The following is a 19,534-nucleotide window of genomic DNA, read 5'->3' as shown; positions in this document are numbered from 1 at the left end:
GCAGTGCTAAAGTCCTAGATCCCCCCCCCCCCTTCCAACTTGGCATGATGATGAGTGTGATTATAAGGACCTTAGAGCGTAAGCTCCTCCTTGAGGAAAAAAAAATATATATATATGTATATATATATATATATATATATATATATATATAATTAATGTTGTGTCCTCTGTGACAATATATCTTTCCATCTTCTCTAAAATTTTATGTTGGTCAACAGTGCCGGCCCATCCATTAGGGGCGCTGCCCCCTCTCTCCTCTCCACCCCTTATATGCACAATAGATAGATTCATGCATAGCATGAATCTATCCATGTCCACCCCCTATTAATGCGTCCGGTCATTTTCTGGTCACCGGGCGCATGAATTACAGCGGCAGGGGATTTTTTTTAAGCACCTGATTAGAGCCATAGGCTTCAAAATGGGGTGGGCTCGGGTCGCAGAGCATGCCGGTGATGTAGAGCAGGGGAACGGTAAGCCACCGGTGATGGAGAATGGGAAGCCACTGAGCAGGTGATGGGATAAGTTCTACTGACCAACCGAAGGGGGTACTGTTTGCCACCGCCCCCCCCCCCCCCCCCCCCAAAAAAAAAAAGAAATTCCACCAGCTGCCACTGAAATGATTTAAAAAAAAAAAAAAAAAAAAAGGTAGCAGTGTTCAGATAATTCCTTCAAATTTTTTTTTTTTTAATCCTCGACCATAAGAACAAAGAGCTCAGTTATATGTTATAAAAGAGGTAGGTAGATGACACCCATAGAAGCCAGTCAAATGATGTTGATCAGTACTTAAAGTGATACTAAACACTGTTTAATTTACATTGTCCCTTCTCTTTCTGTATGGCACTGTCATTATTTTAATTTAAAAAAAAAAATCTAAGTACCTTTTTTTCTGTTCAATATCCAGCTGTCACATGACTCCAGCTCTCTCCCATCCTGTCTGCAGGGAAACATAAGTAGGAGGAGCTTCTAGTCCTCTGCTGCTGGTCACATGTTCAAAATAAAAATTGTATTATTTTTGGTAATAACATGGTGAGGGTGGATTTCTGCCAGTCACAGACCGTGTCACACCCCTCCAGTCTGTGTCTTAGAATAAGAGGGAGGTAAAGCCTTCATCAATCTACATATCCCACCCCCCATTGTGTGTAGCTGGTTAGTGGGCATGGAGGAGGAGAGAGGTAGTGGGCTGTCATTTACCACTGTGTATACGCCCACATGTGTGACTCTATAGTCACATGGGCTGCTCAGATGTTACAGGGAGGAAATGCTCAGCATAGGAAACTCACTGAAAACTGAGCATGTGCAGAGCTGCCAACACTGCTCTGCAAATTCCCTAGATGAATTGGGGACATGGACATAAGGGGGAGAATACACCATTTATTGATAATTTTTTATGATGTGGGTTTAGTGACACTTTAAAGAGGAACTTCACCCAAAAGGGGGTAGTTCCACTTTTTTGCCTCCCTCCTCTTCTATCACTTTTGGATACATTTTTTTTTTTTGGGGGGGGGGGGAGATGGGTACCTGGTTTTGACAGTTACCCACTCCCACTTCCACTTGAAGCGCCTAGGAAATTCAACCCCCTATTGCTCACAGCCTTATGGGACATGTCACATGCGCAGTGTGAAGCTGCATGGAGTCACAGCCTGCTTCCGTTAGTAAACATATTGGTCCGGTGACCTGAAAACCGGTGAAGAACCGGCCCAGATAAGGACGGTGCTGGATCCCTGGACAGGGAGAGGTCCTTTAATTAAAAGTCAGCAGCTACTGCCGCTGGCTTTTCATTTTTTTTCATACATCCGGCAGATCCTCTTTAATGTGCACTTGAAACTGTGCTATCTTCTGCTTTTGATACATTTTATCTTGAAAAGATATATATAGACATTATTCTCTGTTGCTTTGTTACAAAGTATAGATAAATTATTTTCTGTACTGTTGCCCAGATATTTTTTTTACTAGCAGTTTTCACTGCTGACAGTCCGCTTATATATGGTAAATCTTAATAATGAATTTCTCTTCTTTGCTCCCTTTTAAAGCTTATGTGAAGTCTCTATTAAGCAGACTAACCACTTCTGTATATACAAATCCCTTTACAATCCAAATTGCTGCCAGTTACCTTAAAAATCTATTTTATTAAGCATCCATGTGACCAAAGGAGCTGCATTCAGATCCCTCTATTGCATGGTGAGGGGTATGGTTGGAAAGGAGACTTCCAGCCAATCCTGGTTGTCAATCAAGCTAAGGAGAGCTGAGCAAGAGCTCCATTTCCGAACCTTTTTTTTTTTTATGATATTGGGCATTGTTCTTCCTCGTTCACATTGGCTTTGATGCCTATATAGCATGAATGGGCAGTTTTTTTTTTCCGGCATCCCAACTTTGAGGTGCCAAGTGCAGGCAGTCCATTGAAGTAAATTAAGATGCAGCGGATGCACAGGCACAGCCACTGGTCTTAATGTAAAAGGCCTTCTGGGTGAGTGGCCCCAAACTCAGACAGTGTGCTTTTGGGGCCAGTCACCTGAACACCTGTTACATTAGGACCGTTGGCTGTGTCTGTGCAGACACTGCATCCTAATAGACTAAATGGGCTGCCTACACGCAGCACCTGGAAGTTGAGACCCGCCCGGAAAAAAAAAAAAAGAGGGCCCGTTCACGCTATAAGGCAGTGGTTGTCAACTCAAAAGCTAAAGGGGACTTCAAATGGGACCCCTGAAATCCCCAAAGGGCCACACATATATTCACTATATGTAATGCTTGAGAGGAGTGTCAGAGACTGCAGACCTAATAGAGGAAATGAGGGTCAAAAAGTGAGGACCGCATACATTGTTGGTGGGGAGATGCTGCAGAAGACAATACGAAGCTGGGAAGATGTTACCTGAGGCTGGTAGAGATCAATGCTAATACCCCAATCAATGTTCCCACTACAGACTGCTGAGGTCCGAGAGCCACACATCCAATACCCAAGGGCTGCAGTTTGGGCACCAGGGCTATAAAGGCATTATCGCCCCTATAAACGAGGCCTTACGAGGGAACTGGCCAGTCCCTGCTGCCAATAAAGCTGAGCAGAGCTAGGCAGAGAGTGTATCAGGCAGGCCGACCACGAAAAGGTAGAGGCACGCTGTGCATTGACACAGAGTCATGTGGGTCTAATTCCTAAAGCTAACCCGAATCTGATTCTGTGCTTAGCATGATCTGAAACCCACAGGAAGGCATAAGGACTGATAGGATCACAAGGTAGTCAGTGTGGCGTCCATTCAATATGTAAAAGATGGAACCAGTATTTGGATTATCAATGGGAAAACAATGTAGTCCCCAAGTTACTTTTCCAAAAAACAGAATATTTAATATTTCAGTTCAAAGGTGGGCACCCCAAAGCTCAAACACATATGCGTGTGCATGTGTATATATACTGATGGTGTCAGTAGGGAAGTGAATGGTGTCGGGGCAGAGGACGGTGTCAGTAGAGCAGGGCAATGGACGGTGTGAGTAGGGCAGTGGATAGTGTGAGCAGAGCATTGGACAGTGTGAGTAGAGCAGTGGACGGTGTCATTAGGGCAGTGGACAGTGTGCAGTGGACGGTGTGAGTAGGGCAGTGAACGGTGTGAGTAGAGCAGTGGACAGTGTGAGTAGAGCAGTGGACGGTGTCATTAGGGCAGTGGACAGTGTGCAGTGGACGGTGTGAGTAGGGCAGTGGACGGTGTGAGTAGGGCAGTGGACGGTGTGAGTAGGGCAGTGAACGGTGTGAGTAGAGCAGTGGACGGTGTGAGTAGAGCAGTGGACGGTGTGAGTAGAGCAGTGGACGGTGTCATTAGGGCAGTGGACAGTGTGCAGTGGACGGTGTGAGTAGGGCAGTGAATGGTGTGAGTAGGGCAGTGAACAGTGTGAGTAGAGCAGTGGACAGTGTGAGTAGAGCAGTGGACGGTGTCATTAGGGCAGTGGACAATGTGCAGTGGACGGTGTGAGTAGGGCAGTGGACGGTGTGAGTAGAGCAGTGGACGGTGTGAGTAGGGCAGTGGACGGTGTGAGTAGGGCAGTGGACGGTGTGAGTAGGGCAGTGGACGGTGTGAGTAGGGCAGTGAACGGTGTGAGTAGGGCAGTGAACGGTGTGAGTAGAGCAGTGGACAGTGTGAGTAGAGCAGTGGACGGTGTCATTAGGACAGTGTGCAGTGGACGGTGTGAGTAGGGCAGTGGACGGTGTGAGTAGGGCAGTGGACGGTGTGAGTAGGGCAGTGGACGGTGTGAGTAGGGCAGTGGACGGTGTGAGTAGGGCAGTGAACGGTGTGAGTAGGGCAGTGGACGGTGTGAGTAGGGCAGTGAACGGTGTGAGTAGAGCAGTGGATGGTGTGAGTAGGGCAGTGGACGGTGTGAGTAGGGCAGTGGACGGTGTGAGTAGGGCAGTGAACGGTGTGAGTAGAGCAGTGGACAGTGTGAGTAGAGCAGTGGACGGTGTCATTAGGACAGTGTGCAGTGGACGGTGTGAGTAGGGCAGTGGACGGTGTGAGTAGGGCAGTGGACGGTGTGAGTAGGGCAGAGAACGGTGTGAGTAGAGCAGGGGGTGGTGTGAGTAGAGCAGTGGACGGTGTGAGTAGAGCAGTGGACGGTGTGTGTAGAGCAGTGGACGGTGTCATTAGGGCAGTGGACAGTGTGCAGTGGACGGTGTGAGTAGGGCAGTGAACGGTGTGAGTAGAGCAGTGAACGGTGTGAGTAGAGCAGTGGACAGTGTGAGTAGAGCAGTGGACGGTGTCATTAGGGCAGTGGACAATGTGCAGTGAACGGTGTGAGTAGAGCAGTGGACGGTGTGAGTAGGGCAGTGGACGGTGTGAGTAGGGCAGTGGACGGTGTGAGTAGGGCAGTGGACGGTGTGAGTAGGGCAGTGGACGGTGTGAGTACGGTAGTGGACGGTGTCAGTAGAGCAGTGGACGGTGTGAGTAGGGCAGTGGACGGTGTGAGTAGGGCAGTGGACGGTGTGAGTAGGGCAGTGGACGGTGTGAGTAGAGCAGCGGACGGTGTGAGTAGGGCAGCGGACGGTGTGAGTAGGGCAGCGGATGGTGTGAGTAGGGCAGCGGACGGTGTGAGTAGGGCAGCGGACGGTGTGAGTAGGGCAGCGGACGGTGTGAGTAGGGCAGCGGACGGTGTGAGTAGGGCAGCGGACGGTGTGAGTAGAGCAGCGGACGGTGTGAGTAGGGCAGCGGACGGTGTCAGTAGTTTTTATTTTTTACAGTTTTTTTTTTAAATATCAGGGGTCTAAACAGGGGGAATCTGCGCCACACAGGGTGATTAGGGTGTGCCCATGCACACCTGGCACACCCTGTGCGCACACCTATGTTTCAGTTTTGTATCCTCTGTACTAGGATTTCATGGAACCCTAAGGTTCCTCCAGAGGTTGTTAGGAGTTCCCTGCGCAATGAGCAATTTCTTCCTCTCAGATAAGTTCCTGCTGACGCCCTTGATCTTTTGAGGCTTTCTATAAGGAGGTAATTTTTCCCAGTGACCACAAGTGTAAGGAACATTCTTCCCACTGACCATCACACTAATGTATCATGAGTTGTAGATATAGCTAGTTTTAGTAGCGGTTCCCTGTGACCGGAAAGTTATTTGAGGGGTTTCCTCTGTGTTGAAAAGGTAGAGAAAGCCTGCTCTATACAGATATTGTGCGTATGACAGGTACTCTTAAAGCAATGTCCAATAATATTTCTTGTGTCTTGCAGAGCCGGCGGAGAGTGCTGTTTCACAGCAGACAGGAATGAATGAAAATGGATTCTCAACGCTTTCCGCTAACAACTCAGCCATACCCCAGCCTAACTCTGCAAATAAACCTTGGAGGAGCAAATCCCTTAGTGCAAAGCACACCAACACGTCTTCCATTCTGTCCGTCAAGCAACCCATGCCGGACAGCTCTAAACAACCTCAAGAACCCCCCAAACCCACTCCCAACAATCAGAAATCTATGCTGGAGAAGTTAAAACTGTTCAATAGCAAGGGGGGTTCTAAAACCAGTCTAGAGGGCTCTCGGGATACCAGCTGTGAAAGACTCGACACCCTTCCGAGCTTCGAGGAGGCTGAGGAAATGGAGAGCGCCATAAGAAACGCCAACAGCACAAGCCCATCCTCGAACAGCCCCAAGATAGCGCTGAAGGGCATCGCTCAACGGACGCTTGGCCGGGCCCTGACAAACAAGAAAAGTTCTCCAAAAGGCAGCGAGAAAGAAAAGGACAAACAGAAAGAAAAAGAGAAGAACAAAGAGGTCGCCAAGAGGATTTCCGTTACGGAAAAGCCGGAGGTCAAAGAAGAAGCAAAAGAGGAACCTGCCCCCGCTTCCGCCGACATGCCAAAAAAATCCTCGAAGATTGCCAGCTTCATCCCCAAAGGGGGCAAGAAGGAGGGCTCAGCCGCCTCTCACAGTGGAATACCAAAACCAGGGATTAAAACTGCCACCCCAGGGAAGTCCTCAAGTGCCCCAGTCTCTGCCAAGGACGGGGAGAGGAGCCGGAGCGGGAAGACCAGTTCTGGGCTGTCTCTTCAGAAGCTTGACAATAGGAATTCAAGCTCTACGTCAAGTTTGGCCTCCTCTGAGGGGGGGAAGGGGGTGTCCAGCACAGGAGGAGCCCAGCCTGCTAATGGGCCCAGTGGGAATACACAGACGACAGGAAGTAACACAGTCAGTGTCCAGCTACCTCAACCTCAACAGCAGTATAATCACCCGAACACGGCCACCGTCGCACCTTTCATGTACAGGTAACGTGTGCGATTAGAACATAATTAAAGCAGCCTTGTGCTCAAGCTCCGGTGTAAAGCTAAATTTTATTAAATAACCCCCACCCCCTATAGGCTTAACAAGCAGCAATTACGTTTTAAAACAAACCTTCACTGGTCTCTGTAGCTGCAGGCACTGTGGAGCAAATCGTTCTCAAATTCACAAGAAAAAGCAATGCATTCAAGTAGGGACTCAGCATTCTGCCCCCCCCCCCCCCACTTCCTGCACACCTACCTTGTGTTTACATTAGAGATTAAAAGACTGACAGGCTCTCAAGTCACTGCTGGAAGGGGGAGTAGCGTAAGCTGAGCTGCGGGAAATGAAAGTAAAAGTGCTTCTGCTATAAATTTAAAAGTAATTAAATGCATAGAATGCATTAAGGTGAAAAAACCATGAGACTACAACTCCTTTAAGTTTCTTCAGTAAAGCTACACACTATACAATGTTCTGTAGATTTTTTTCCTTTAGATTTACCAAAACCATATAATATGAGGTCAGACCTAAAGTGTTTCAATTTGTATGCAATAAGACTTTCCTTCTTATTTAAGGATGAATTATTCCACAGTGGCAGCAGCTACAGAGGTCAGTGAGGGCTTGTTTAAAAGCTTTTTTAGTAGGAAGGTTTAGCGGAAGGTTTTACCCCCTTCATGACCAGGTTATTTATTTATTTTGCTACTTTGCCTGGCAGTTGCGCAGTCATGTGGCACTGTGCCCAAATTAAATTTATATCATTTTTTTTTCACACAAATAGAGCTTTCTTTTGGTACTATTTGATCACCGCTGCCTTTTTTATTTTTTGCTAGATAAACAAAAAAAGACCGAAAATTTTGAAAAAGAAAAACCCAATTTTTTTGCACTTTCTGTAATAAAATCTATCCAATAAAATCAAATTTCTTCATAAATGTAGGCCAAAACGTATTCTGCTACATGTCTTTGCTAGAAATAGAAAAACCCAATAAGTGTATATTATTTAGTTTGTCTGAAAGTTATAGCATCTACAAACTATGGGATATATAAAAATAAATAAATCCTGATGGGCGACCCTAAAATGCCAGGACCGTACAAATACCCCCCTTCCCAAATGTCCCTTTTTTGTAAAGTAGACAGTCCAAGGTGGTTAGTAAGAGGCATGTAGTCGTCATATTGATTGGTGACAGTATGTAAAAAAAAAAATAATTACAATTTCTATTCAGTTTCTAAATCCTTTTTTTTTAAGCTTTTTTTCTCTTTTTAAGGTTTTTTTTAATTTTTACACCGTCATTTTTTTACACTATTATTGATCATAACTGATGATGATCACTGACCCTGCAGCTGCCATCCTGCCGCAGCAAATGTATTGTGGTGGGGTGGAGAGCGGTTATGGTTTTTTTCGTTTTGGATAGTGTGGAAGAGTCAGTCAAGTTGTTATCACCACTTGTGCCCCTTCTGGGAAGATTCACCTTCTGTATATCCTGGTGACCATTACCCACCAAGACAGAAAGTGATGAGAAATCCAACATTTGGTCAGGAATGAGGGGGAAATTCCTCCCAATGGCACCAACAATGGGGCACAATTCCTCCCAGTGACACCAACAATTGGACCGAATGACACCAACAATGGGGCACAATTCCTCCCAATGACGCCAACAATGGGGCACAGTTCCTCCCAATGACACCAACAATGGTGCTAAATGACACCAATGATTATTATTTCAGGTAGTTGTATAGCGCCGTCAATTTACGCAGAGCTTTACATATATATTATACATTCACATCAGTCCCTTACCCCATGGAGCTTACAATCTAAGGTCCCTAATGCCCTGTACACACGATAGGATTTTCCGATGAAAAATGTGTGATAGGACCTTGTTGTCGGAAATTCAGACCGTGTGTGGGCTCCATCACACATTTTCCATAGGAATTTCCTACACACAAAGTTTGAGAGCAGGATATAAAATTTTCCGACAACAAAATCCGATCGGTTAAATTCCGATCGTGTGTACACAAATCCGACACACAAAGTGCCACGCATGCTCAGACTAAATTAAGAGACGAAAGCTATTGGCTACTGCCCCGTTTATAGTCCCGACGTACATGTTTTATGTCACCGCGTTCAGAACGATCGGATTTTCCGACAACTTTGTGCGACCGTGTGTATGCAAGACAAGTTTGAGCCAACATCCGTCGGAAAAAAATGGATTTTGTTGTCGGAATGTCTGATCAGTGTCCGATCGTGTGTACGGGGCATTACTCACATTCATACATTCATATACTAGGGACAATTTAGACAGGATCCAATTAACCTACCAGCATGTCTTTTGGAGTGTGGGAGGAAACCGGAGTACCCGGAGGAAACCCACGCGAGCACAGGGAGAACATAACATGCAAATGCCAGGCAGGTAGTGTCGTAGTTGGGATTCGAGCCAGCGATCCTTTTTTACTGCTAGGCAAAAGTGCTACCCACTACACCACTGTGCCACCAATGATGGGGAACAATTCCTCCCAATGACACCAACAATTGGGCCAAATGACACCAATGATGGGGCACAATTCCTCCCAATGACACCAACGACTGGCCCGAATGACACTAATGATGGGGCACAATTCCTTCCAGTGACACCAACAATGGGGCAGAATTCCTCGATTGCACATTGTTTTTTCCCTTCAGGACCTTTTCTATCCCAATGATGGGGCAGAGTTCCTTTTATGGACACCAACAATGGGGCAGAGTTCCTCCCACTGACACCAAATATTGGACATTGTTTTTTTCCCACAGGACCTTTTCTATCCCAATGGCCGCAGTCGGCCCCCCCCATGTCTGAAGGACAGTTAACTGGCCCTTTGTTTAGAAAGTTTGGTGACCCGTGCTTTATAGAAAGGGCTTTAACCCTTGAAGGAGTTATACATTTACAGATACTTAACAGACCTGCTTTATGCACTTATCAGAATATGACTGTTTCCAGGGATTCCAGGTATGCTGCACCCAGACGTCTCTCTGGAATGACCTGCAGGGCATTGGGAAGCGGATAGTTGCGGGGTGGGTGGGAGTTCCTGGAGAAAGGGAATGTTTTCTTGGTAGGAAATACAATGTTTAATCCTCTGCTACAGACCAGAAATCCGAACAACCTGTGTAAATAGGGGGACTCCTAATAACAGAGAGATCGCTGCTTGTCTGCTCAACCTGGGCCACAGCGCCCTCCAGTGACCATTGCAGGTCAAGATTATCAGAATTTCATTCCAGGATATTTCTGGAGTGCTCAAAAGAATTGCGAGTTAATTAAAAAATCTATTTTTCCTGACTTGTTTTTCAGCATTCCGGGTCAGATGCCTGTTCATTGGACAGTTCAAGTGATTCATGAAAAATAGAAAATGATCACAGGGATGGAGTCTTTAACCCCCCCCATCATTCTTGTTTTTTTTTGATAAAATTTAAAGATGGTTGATTGATATTGGCATCAACTTACATTTTTCCTGTTTGAATGAATCTGAAGCTGCAAAGCTTCAGAATTGGATAGCGGTGTCACCATGTTGGCCATTTAGCTTGTAAATCACAAGACTGGTGAACCAAAATCCTATGACAGATTACACCTACAATATATCCATGCCAACAGTGTCAGAGCAAAGCAACTGGTTTGCTTTAATTTCCCACCACCAGAGGCGTAACTAGAAACTTCAGGGCCCCAGGTGCAAGAAACCCAGCCCTTCCCACTGATCCCAGGGCCCTTTACTCCTGCAGTGGGACCCTTTCACATGTTCTGCAGCGAGCCCCCTTCCTGCTGTCTTCGGCCCCCCCCCCCCCCATGGGGGCGAAACGCCAGGGCCCAGTCACAAGAGCGACCTTTGAGACCCTGCTAGTTCCTTCACTGGTGTCAGTTGGACTGTGAATGGTGTCAGTCAGTAAAGTGGACGGTGTCAGTAGGGCAGTGGCTGGGGTCAGTATTTTTTTTTCTATTTTTTACAATAATATTATTATTATTATGATTTCCCACATTTTTATTCTAATTATTATTATTTATTTTTAAAATTTATTATTTTTTTACCATTTTTTATTCATGCTTTATTATTATTATTAATAATTCTTTTTTTTACAATTTTAATTTTTTATTATTTTTTAACATTTTTTAAAATTGCAATATCAGAAATCCAAACAGACCTCTGATGTTTCACCTTTGAGACAGAGAAAGGAGATTGAGGACACAGTTTCCTATGCTTCAGTTGTTGGATGGACACAGAAGCGATTGGTACCGATCGCTCACCATGTGCATTCAGAAAAGGATGGGGTCGGTAAATGACACATTTACCGGTCCCTTCTCCCACTCTCTGTCCTGAAAGCATCCCCCACAGCAGCTAGGAGGGGGGAAGCTGGTGGCACGGTGGGGGAGGGGGGGCCAGGGCAGCATACAGGGGCCCGGGGGCACCAGGAAATAAGTAACCTGGATAGAAGGGGCAGTGGGGGCTGCATACAGAGGAGCAAATGCCCTCCATTTTCCTCCTGCAGCCGCTGAATGGGGTGGGAGAGGAGGAGAAGCCGGCTTTTAGCGGCTGCAGGAGGAAAAGGGAGGGCTTCCTCTATATGCCGCCCCCCCACCACTCCTCCTATCCAGGTGTAGAACCAAATATGACAGGGGGGGCCACACAGGCCCCTGAAGCATGGAGCTGGGTCAAAAATGCGACCCCCTATAGTTACGCCTCTGCCCAGGACTATATGGTTACCTTTCCATAGTTCTCCCACTGCTCCATTCTGCCACCGGAGCTGAAATAAATATTCAGTACTTCTAAGAATGAAAGAACATGTGACTCGCTCCATGTGACTGCGCTGGGCCAATCAGCTTCGCTCCTGTTTCTTTTTGCTGTCAGTAAGAACAATACCCACACTCTACTGCTCTATGAACACATACATTGCCAAGGACCGAGGCTCCTGGCTCTGGGGTGTTCACTCCCAAAACATAAATCCGTGATGAATATAATCCAGCTACCCGGTATGTTCCAAAATTCAAATCTTTATTTGCTACATATTAAAACACACAGTGGATGCAGCTAATGCATTTTGGGCCATGGTGGCTGTCCTCATAGCAACTATGAGGACACCCACCGTGCCCAAAATGCTGTATCCACTGTGTTTTTTAACATGTAGCAAATAAAATAGCTGGATTTTGGAACATACCGGGGTAGCCAGCTTATATTCAGCACAGATTTGTTTCTTGCCGGAGGCTGTCATTTTGCTGAAGCCAAGAGCTCCCCTGAGCAGCAGTAAATCTTTAAGTTGTCAGCAGATCAGCTCTGATTTTCGGCACAGTACTGAAAAATAGAGAGCAACTGCGCATGTGCAGAGCAGGGAGAGACGGTGTACTACTGGATTTTAAACAGTAGTAGGCACTGATTTTTAATGTTTTACATAGCTATGCCTGCAAAAGGGACCAAAATTCCGGCTGCTCCTGCAGACATTCAGCGGCTGCAGGAGGGAAATGGAGGGCATCAGTTCCTCTACATGCCCCACCTGCCACCTCCCTTTTCCTGTCTTCTGCCCCAGGCCCCTGTGTCTCACCAATCCCCCCTCCCCTCCCCCACAGCGCTGTTAAGTTCCCCCACCCACCTCTCGCCGCCTGCTGCAGGGGATCTGTCAGGGATGGAGAGCGGGTAATGAATAGAGTCAGTGATTGGTACCGTTTTTTTTTGTCTTCTATTCATTCATAGCTGAGGCATAGTAAACTGTGTTCCTATGCTTCAGTTTATAAATGAACAGGAAGCTCTGTACATAGCTTTTCTTGTTCATTCATCCTGTGCAGATGAGGCTGCCGAGAAAGGGAATCATGAATCCGTCTTCAGTACCTTTCTCTGTCTCAAAAGTGAGACATCAGGGGTCTGTTTCACCAAAGCCCCCCCAATGGGGGTCCTAAAAAAATATGGAAAAAATAATAAAAAATAAATAAATAAAATAATAATAAAAATAAATAATAAAATTATTAAAAAAAAGTAAAACAAAGTAAAAAAATCATAAAAAATGAAACAACAAAAATAAAAACAACTGACACCAGTGGCGTAACTACCGGGGTCACAAAGGTCTCACTTGTGACTGGGTTCCATGGGGGGGGACCCCAAGATGGCAGGAAGGTGGCCCTCTGGGGGACCGTAATAAAGGGTCCCACAATGGGAGTAAAGGGCCCCTGGGATCAGTGTGACAGACATCAGCTGCTATTCAGTTCTCTGTTCATATCTTGTCCCGGGGACCAGGAAGTGAGGTGGGATCTCTACAAGGGGGACACAAATAGTAGTGAAATGTGGAAATTCTCTTCCTCTTTATTGACCCCAAAAATGAAATTCATAGTAATAACAACCCAGTATGCATCAGCTGAGAATCCCTCCATTTTTTTCCTTTTAACCCTTGGTGCCTCTCAGCCGGTTAGTGCACATTGCCAGCTGGCAGCGTTGGCATGGGCAGAGCTCGGCATGGGTCTGGCATGGCCGGGATGAGTGGAAGTGACAGTGTGAAGATAACTGTAATGAATTATGGAGGATGAATCTGCTGCACAAGTTTATTTTTTGTGTCTGCTTTGTGCAGGTCGCAGGCAGACAGTGAAGGGAATGTTTCGGTGGAGAGCAGTATGGGTGGAATACACATGGAACCAACGCTGTATAATAAACCGGGAACGGCCTGTCTGGAGGATCTGTCTGGTGAGTCTCATCAATGACCAGCATTGTAATGTACTGTACTTTGCTACATGCATCATCCCTCCACTCTGCTCCCATACATGAACGCCACAATCTGGTTGGTCTGGGCAGCAACAAACGTCTATTCTCCCAGTGTGCTGCATTGCAAACTGTCTGTGCTGACCCTTCACCACCAATCAGGCTTAACCGCTTAAAGACCAGGCCAATACTGACACTTCTCTCCAATCTGTATTTTTTTTCTCGAAAGTTACTTGGAACCCCAAAACATATATACAGTCCCTGAGAAAAGTCTTGTCGCTTGTGTACAAATTGACCTGAAGTGCCGCTAAAATATATTTCTAATCAAGATTTTGTTACAAGAAATGGGTCATTTTAATCCCAATAATGTTTCAGTTCAAAACGAAACTGACAAAAAGTACCGTATTTATCGGCGTATAACACGCACTTTTTTCCCCTTAAAACCAGGGGAAAATCGCAGGTGCGTGTTATACGCCGATCCCCTGCTATCCCGACCTGTCACATTTTCAAAATCGCCGACCGCGATTTGAAAATGGCGCCGCCGGCGCCGAAATACACAGAGCCGGTCCTCGGCTCTTCCCGGCGGCTCTCGTTCACTTTCGGCTCCACTCGTAGTCCCGAGCGGAGCTATCCGAACCTACTCGGCTAGGTTCGGATAGCTCCGCTCGGGACTACGAGTGGAGCCGAAAGTGAACGAGAGCCGCCGGAAAGAGCCGAGGACCGGCTCTGTGCATTTCGGCGCCGGCGGCGCCATTTTCAAATCGCGATCGGCGATTTTGAAGCCCAGAATGGCTGGGATCACTGGGGCAAGGCTGCACTGGGGAAGTCTGCACTGACATGGCTGCACTGACAAGGCTGCACTGACAAGGCTGCACTGACAAGGCTGCACTGACATGGCTGCACTGACAAGGCTGCACTGACAAGGCTGCACTGACAAGGCTGCACTGACAAGGCTGCACTGACATGGCTGCACTGACATGGCTGCACTGAGAAGGCTGCAATGATGGGCATTTAAATGTAAGTTTTTTTTCCCTTCAACTTCCCTCCTAAAAGTTTTTTTTTCCTTAAAATTCCCTCCTAAATTGGGGTGCGTGTTATACACCGATAAATACGGTATTCTAATATTCACAGCTTGGTAAAGCCCATTGAGTCAATTTTGCCAAGACATAAGTGTTGTCGCCTTGTTATATGAGCTTCACCTGTGACTAATAATGGATCAATTAGGTCTCAGGTGTGTAAAAAAAAAAAAAAGAACACCAGTACACTAGACCTTCTCAACTGCAACTAGACCTCTGCAAACATGCCTAAGATTTACCCGGAGACTAAAGTGTTGATTATCAGGAGGCTGAAGACCAGATCCCGATTGACTGCAAGCCGCAATCCCAACCCTACGCTGCTCTCTCTTGCTTCTGGATAGGCCCTCAGACAGCCTAGCAGCCAGATGGCCCCGGGATAGGCCTCAGGCTTCCGGCCTAGCAGCCCGGGTCAGCACAACACAAGTCCACCCAGACAGCCGTCCAGGTGGCACAGAACCCCCGAATACCTGACTCCACCCAAATAAATAGGTTCTCCCAGCAGGGCCAAGGGACCCAAGAAAATTCCTGCCCATTGGCTGAGACACCCCATTCATTACTAATCTGTCCCTGCATTGCCCTTGTCTTATCTAATGTCACCAGATACCCGGCCACCTAGCGACAGAAGAGAGAAGTGCAGCAATTCCAGAATTAGGGCAAAATCCATTGATCTTCTAACAATCGGCCAAGGCAACTACCACCTGGCAACTAAATTTGATAGCTTCCCTGCCTAAACCTCAGGGTGCTACACTATGATGGATGTTTTTTTATACAGGGCAGAACAGGAAGGGTATGAAAAGTAAAAACACATACAAATATGACCTTGGGGCAAACTCAAAATACGTCCTCACTGAATATAGACTGTACTTTCCCTTTAAGAAGTCTGTACTGGGCTCCTGACAGATATTACAAACAGAAGTCTAGGAAAGGAAAACATTTTTAAACATTTTTGTTTATTTTTTTTTATTCCTGATTATAATAAATAAAGAAAAGTCTCCAAACCGCCACACATTTCTCTCCAATTATGAACAGATGGAGAAAATCCATTCTGCAGACACTAATACAACTTTTAGGCCTTGTTTAAACTTGTGGTGGTGGTGGTGGGGGGGGGGGGGGGGGGGGGCGTCAAAAACGCACGGCTGAGCATTGTTTTTATCTCTCCCTCATAAGCTGCAAAGGTTTACTTAACATGACAGCGCTCCTAAACTGCCCTGCAAATTGAAATTAATGGGCAGTGCTATCGAAGCGCCTGCAAAGCCCCTTCTTTGGCCGCTGGCAGGGGTTAAAAGTGCCCCGCTAGCCGCCGAAAAGCACCGCTAAAAGATGGTAAAGCGCTGATAAAATTGGTGGCACTTTACTGCCGACGCCCTCACCACCCCAGTGTGAAAGTAGCCTTAGGGGGGTAGGGAGGAAGCGGCACATTAAAAAAAAAAAAAAAAAGTTGGATTTAGGTTAAAAAAAGTAACCTTTTAGCTTTTACAACCACTTTAATTAATATTTCTTAACCAGGAAAGAAACGTGTTTTCGGGATTCTTTGCTCCAATATGAGACGGTTCTTTCAGCTGCATAGCAAATCCTTTAATGCGCCTCGGCTGCATTATAAACCTTTTGGTCTTTTTTTTGATCCATTCTGATTATATAAAATATATAGTCCTCCACTGCCTTGTAGAGCTAGTAATGTATACTCTCTATTGTGCTTCCAGGGGAAGATCCTGAAACTCGGAGATTAAGAACTGTGAAAAACATTGCTGACCTTCGACAAAACTTGGAGGAGACCATGTCCAGCCTCAGGGGAACCCAGATCACGCACAGGTACCATCTGATCCTGGTTACCCCTTCATTGTACATGCTGTTGTCCAGAAACTAGTGAGGAGAAGGGCTGAATCAGGTCTTTATTGCTGGTGTTTGTAGTGTTTGGGAGATTCACTTTCTCTGTTTCTCCTAATGCCCATTATCAACAAGATCGGAAGTTGTAGGAATTTAAAAACTTTTAATAAACACAAATTGATTCACTTTGAATTCTCACCACCCAGGGCCGGGACAAGAGGTGGGCAGAAGGGACGCGCTGCCCTGGGCGCAGCGTGTATTGTAGGGATGGGGACGCCGCAAGCTCCTTCTATTATAAGGCTGACAAGAGGTAGTGACAGCAGCATCACTACTTCTGTCAGCCCAGTGCTGGAAGTGGCGAGGAGGAGAGAGCTGAGGGGAGGTGCAGGCTGTGCTCCCTCTCCCCCTCCTCCTTATAAGCTCACACATGAATGATGGGGCTCAAACACTGAGAAGCGAGTGACCAAACACTGCCGATCACTCGGTTCTCAGAGCTCCGTGAACAGAAACCTGTTGACTGTCAGTCACAGCTCTCTGCTCTGCCCTCTCCCCCCTCACTGGAGCGCTGGGCTGTGGAGGGGGCAGGAGAGGCTGGAGCAGGCTCTCAGATACTCGCTGAGAGGCTGAGCCGGGTGCCAGTCCAGGCATGTGGAACGGCTCTGTGACATCAGCTGACAGCGGGCTTCGGCCCGCTGCCTGCTAAAAACGGGTCATAAGATTGCAGGATGAACTACACTGCTGTGATCCACAGGAGAAGTACAGCTAAACAAGCTTTCTCCGTACTTCTCCTTTAAGTTAATAGTTTTGTTTTGTCATATTCTTATATACAGTGGGGACGGAAAGTATTCAGACCCCCTTAATTTTCACTCTTTGTTATATTGCAGCCATTTGCTGAAATCATTTAAGTTCATTTTTTTCCTCATTAATGTACACACAGCACCCCATATTGTACACACAGCACCCCATATTGACAGAAAAACACAGAATTGTTGACATTTTTGCAGATTTATTAAAAACGAAAAACTGACATATCACATAGTCCTAAGTATTCAGACCCTTTGCTGTGACACTCATATATTTAACTCAGGTGCTGTCCATTTCTTCTGATCATCCTTGAGATGGTTCTACACCTTCATTTGAGTCCAGCTGTGTTTGATTATACTGATTGGACCTGATTAGGAAAGCCACACACCTGTCTATATAAGACCTTACAGCTCACAGTGCATGTCAGAGCAAATGAGAATCATGAGGTCAAAGGAACTGCCTGAAGAGCTCAGAGACAGAATTGTGGCAAGGCACAGATCTGGCCAAGGTTACAAAAAAATTTCTGCTGCACTTAAGGTTCCTAAGAGCACAGTGGCCTCCATAATCCTTAAATGGAAGATGTTTGGGACGACCAGAACCCTTCCTAGAGCTGGCCGCCCGGCCAAACTGAGCTATCGGGGGAGAAGAGCCTTGGTGAGAGAGGTAAAGAAGAACCCAAAGATCACTGTGGCTGAGCTCCAGAGATGCAGTCGGGAGATGGGAGAAAGTTGTAGAAAGTCAACCATCACTGCAGCCCTCCACCAGTCGGGGCTTTATGGCAGAGTGGCCAGACGGAAGCCTCTCCTCAGTGCAAGACACATGAAAGCCCGCATGGAGTTTGCTAAAAAAACACCTGAAGGACTCCAAGATGGTGAGAAATAAGATTCTCTGGTCTGATGAGACCAAGATAGAACTTTTTGGCCTTAATTCTAAGCGGTATGTGTGGAGAAAACCAGACACTGCTCATCACCTGTGCAATACAGTTCCAACAGTGAAGCATGGTGGTGGCAGCATCATGCTGTGGGGGTGTTTTTCAGCTGCAGGGACAGGGCGACTGATTGCAATCGAGGGAAAGATGAATGCAGCCAAGTACAGGGATATCCTGGACGAAAACCTTCTTCAGAGTGCTCAGGACCTCAGACTAGGCTGAAGGTTTACCTTCCAACAAGACAATGACCCTAAGCACACAGCTAAAATAACGAAGGAGTGGCTTCACAACAACTCCATGACTGTTCTTGAATGGTCCAGCCAGAGCCCTGACTTAAACCCAATTGAGCATCTCTGGAGAGACCTAAAAATGGCCGTCCACCAACGTTTACCATCCAACCCGACAGAACTGGAGAGGATCTGCAAGGAGGAATGGCAGAGGATCCCCAAATCCAGGTGTGAAAAACGTGTTGCATCTTTCCCAAAAAGACTCATGGCTGTATTAGATCAAAAGGGGCTTCTACCAAATACTGAGCAAAGGGTGTGAATACTTAGGACCATGTGATATTTCAGTTTTTCTTTTTTAATAAATCTGCAAAAATGTCAACAATTCTGTGTTTTCCTGTCAATATGGGGTGCTGTGTGTACATTAATGAGGAAAAAAATGAACTTAAATGATTTTAGCAAACGGCTGCAATATAACAAAGAGTGAAAAATTTAAGGGGGTCTGAATACTTTCCGTCCCCGCGTCCCCATCTTAGAATGATTCATTTTCAGAATTTGTTTTGTATATTGGAATTTGTTTCTAATATTCGTTATTTTCAAATCAATTCAAATTCAATCGAATTTAAAAAAATTTAATTTCAGAAGACAGCTATATTCGTTGATTTCTATTCTATTCTTTTATTTTCTATTCCTTCATACTCTGTTTTGTTCTATTCTGTTCTATTCCTGTATTTTCTGTTCTATTCCTTTATTTTCTGTTCAGTTCTATTCTGTTTTATTCTATCCTATTATTTTCTATTCCATTCTATAAAAAAAGTAGGGATCATCATCTTATTTCACTTTTATACCTTACTGTATAAAAATTGCAATATGTTCCCATTTTAAAGTAATTTTCAAATCAGAATTTTCTTTTTAAAATTTGGATAATTCAATTTTTAAATTAAATTTATTTCAGATTCATTACTATCGTAATTCAGTAATTCTGATAATTCCAAATCTACGAATAACGGAAATTTTGTCTGAATTTTCGTTTCGTAATAAAAACCAATCGCACATGTCTATATAAAATGTTTGCTGTGCGTATATGATAAACATCAACACAATCAGTACAAAAATGACCGTGTTTTCTCTAATATGTGTAGTACCTCTCTCATCACTGACACCTAGTGGCCATAATGCATTTTTTTCCCAAGGAAAAAAAAAACATATTATGGACACTAGATGGTGCTGACAATTTTAGGAACCACACATAAGAGGAAGTACAGGA

General features: G+C 45.7%; 1 protein-coding gene across 7 annotated transcripts in view; it reads left to right on the top strand.

Moving 5' to 3' along the window:
- The window catches only part of NAV2 (neuron navigator 2), a 634,885-nt gene that overhangs the window by 472,282 nt on the left and 143,069 nt on the right, over positions 1–19,534 (top strand). For all 7 annotated transcript variants that reach the window (XM_073604037.1, XM_073604035.1, XM_073604040.1 and 4 more), the window contains 3 exons: positions 5,700–6,726; positions 13,284–13,396; positions 16,188–16,296. In XM_073604037.1, the coding sequence (XP_073460138.1) occupies positions 5,700–6,726; positions 13,284–13,396; positions 16,188–16,296 (1,249 nt within the window). The remainder of the gene's footprint in view (positions 1–5,699; positions 6,727–13,283; positions 13,397–16,187; positions 16,297–19,534) is intronic.

The sequence above is a fragment of the Aquarana catesbeiana genome, linkage group LG11 (genome assembly GCF_042186555.1).
Source record: "Aquarana catesbeiana isolate 2022-GZ linkage group LG11, ASM4218655v1, whole genome shotgun sequence".
NCBI lineage: Eukaryota > Metazoa > Chordata > Amphibia > Anura > Ranidae > Aquarana > Aquarana catesbeiana.
Note: the sequence above shows the minus strand (reverse complement) of the source record. Positions and strands in the feature narration are given on the sequence as shown.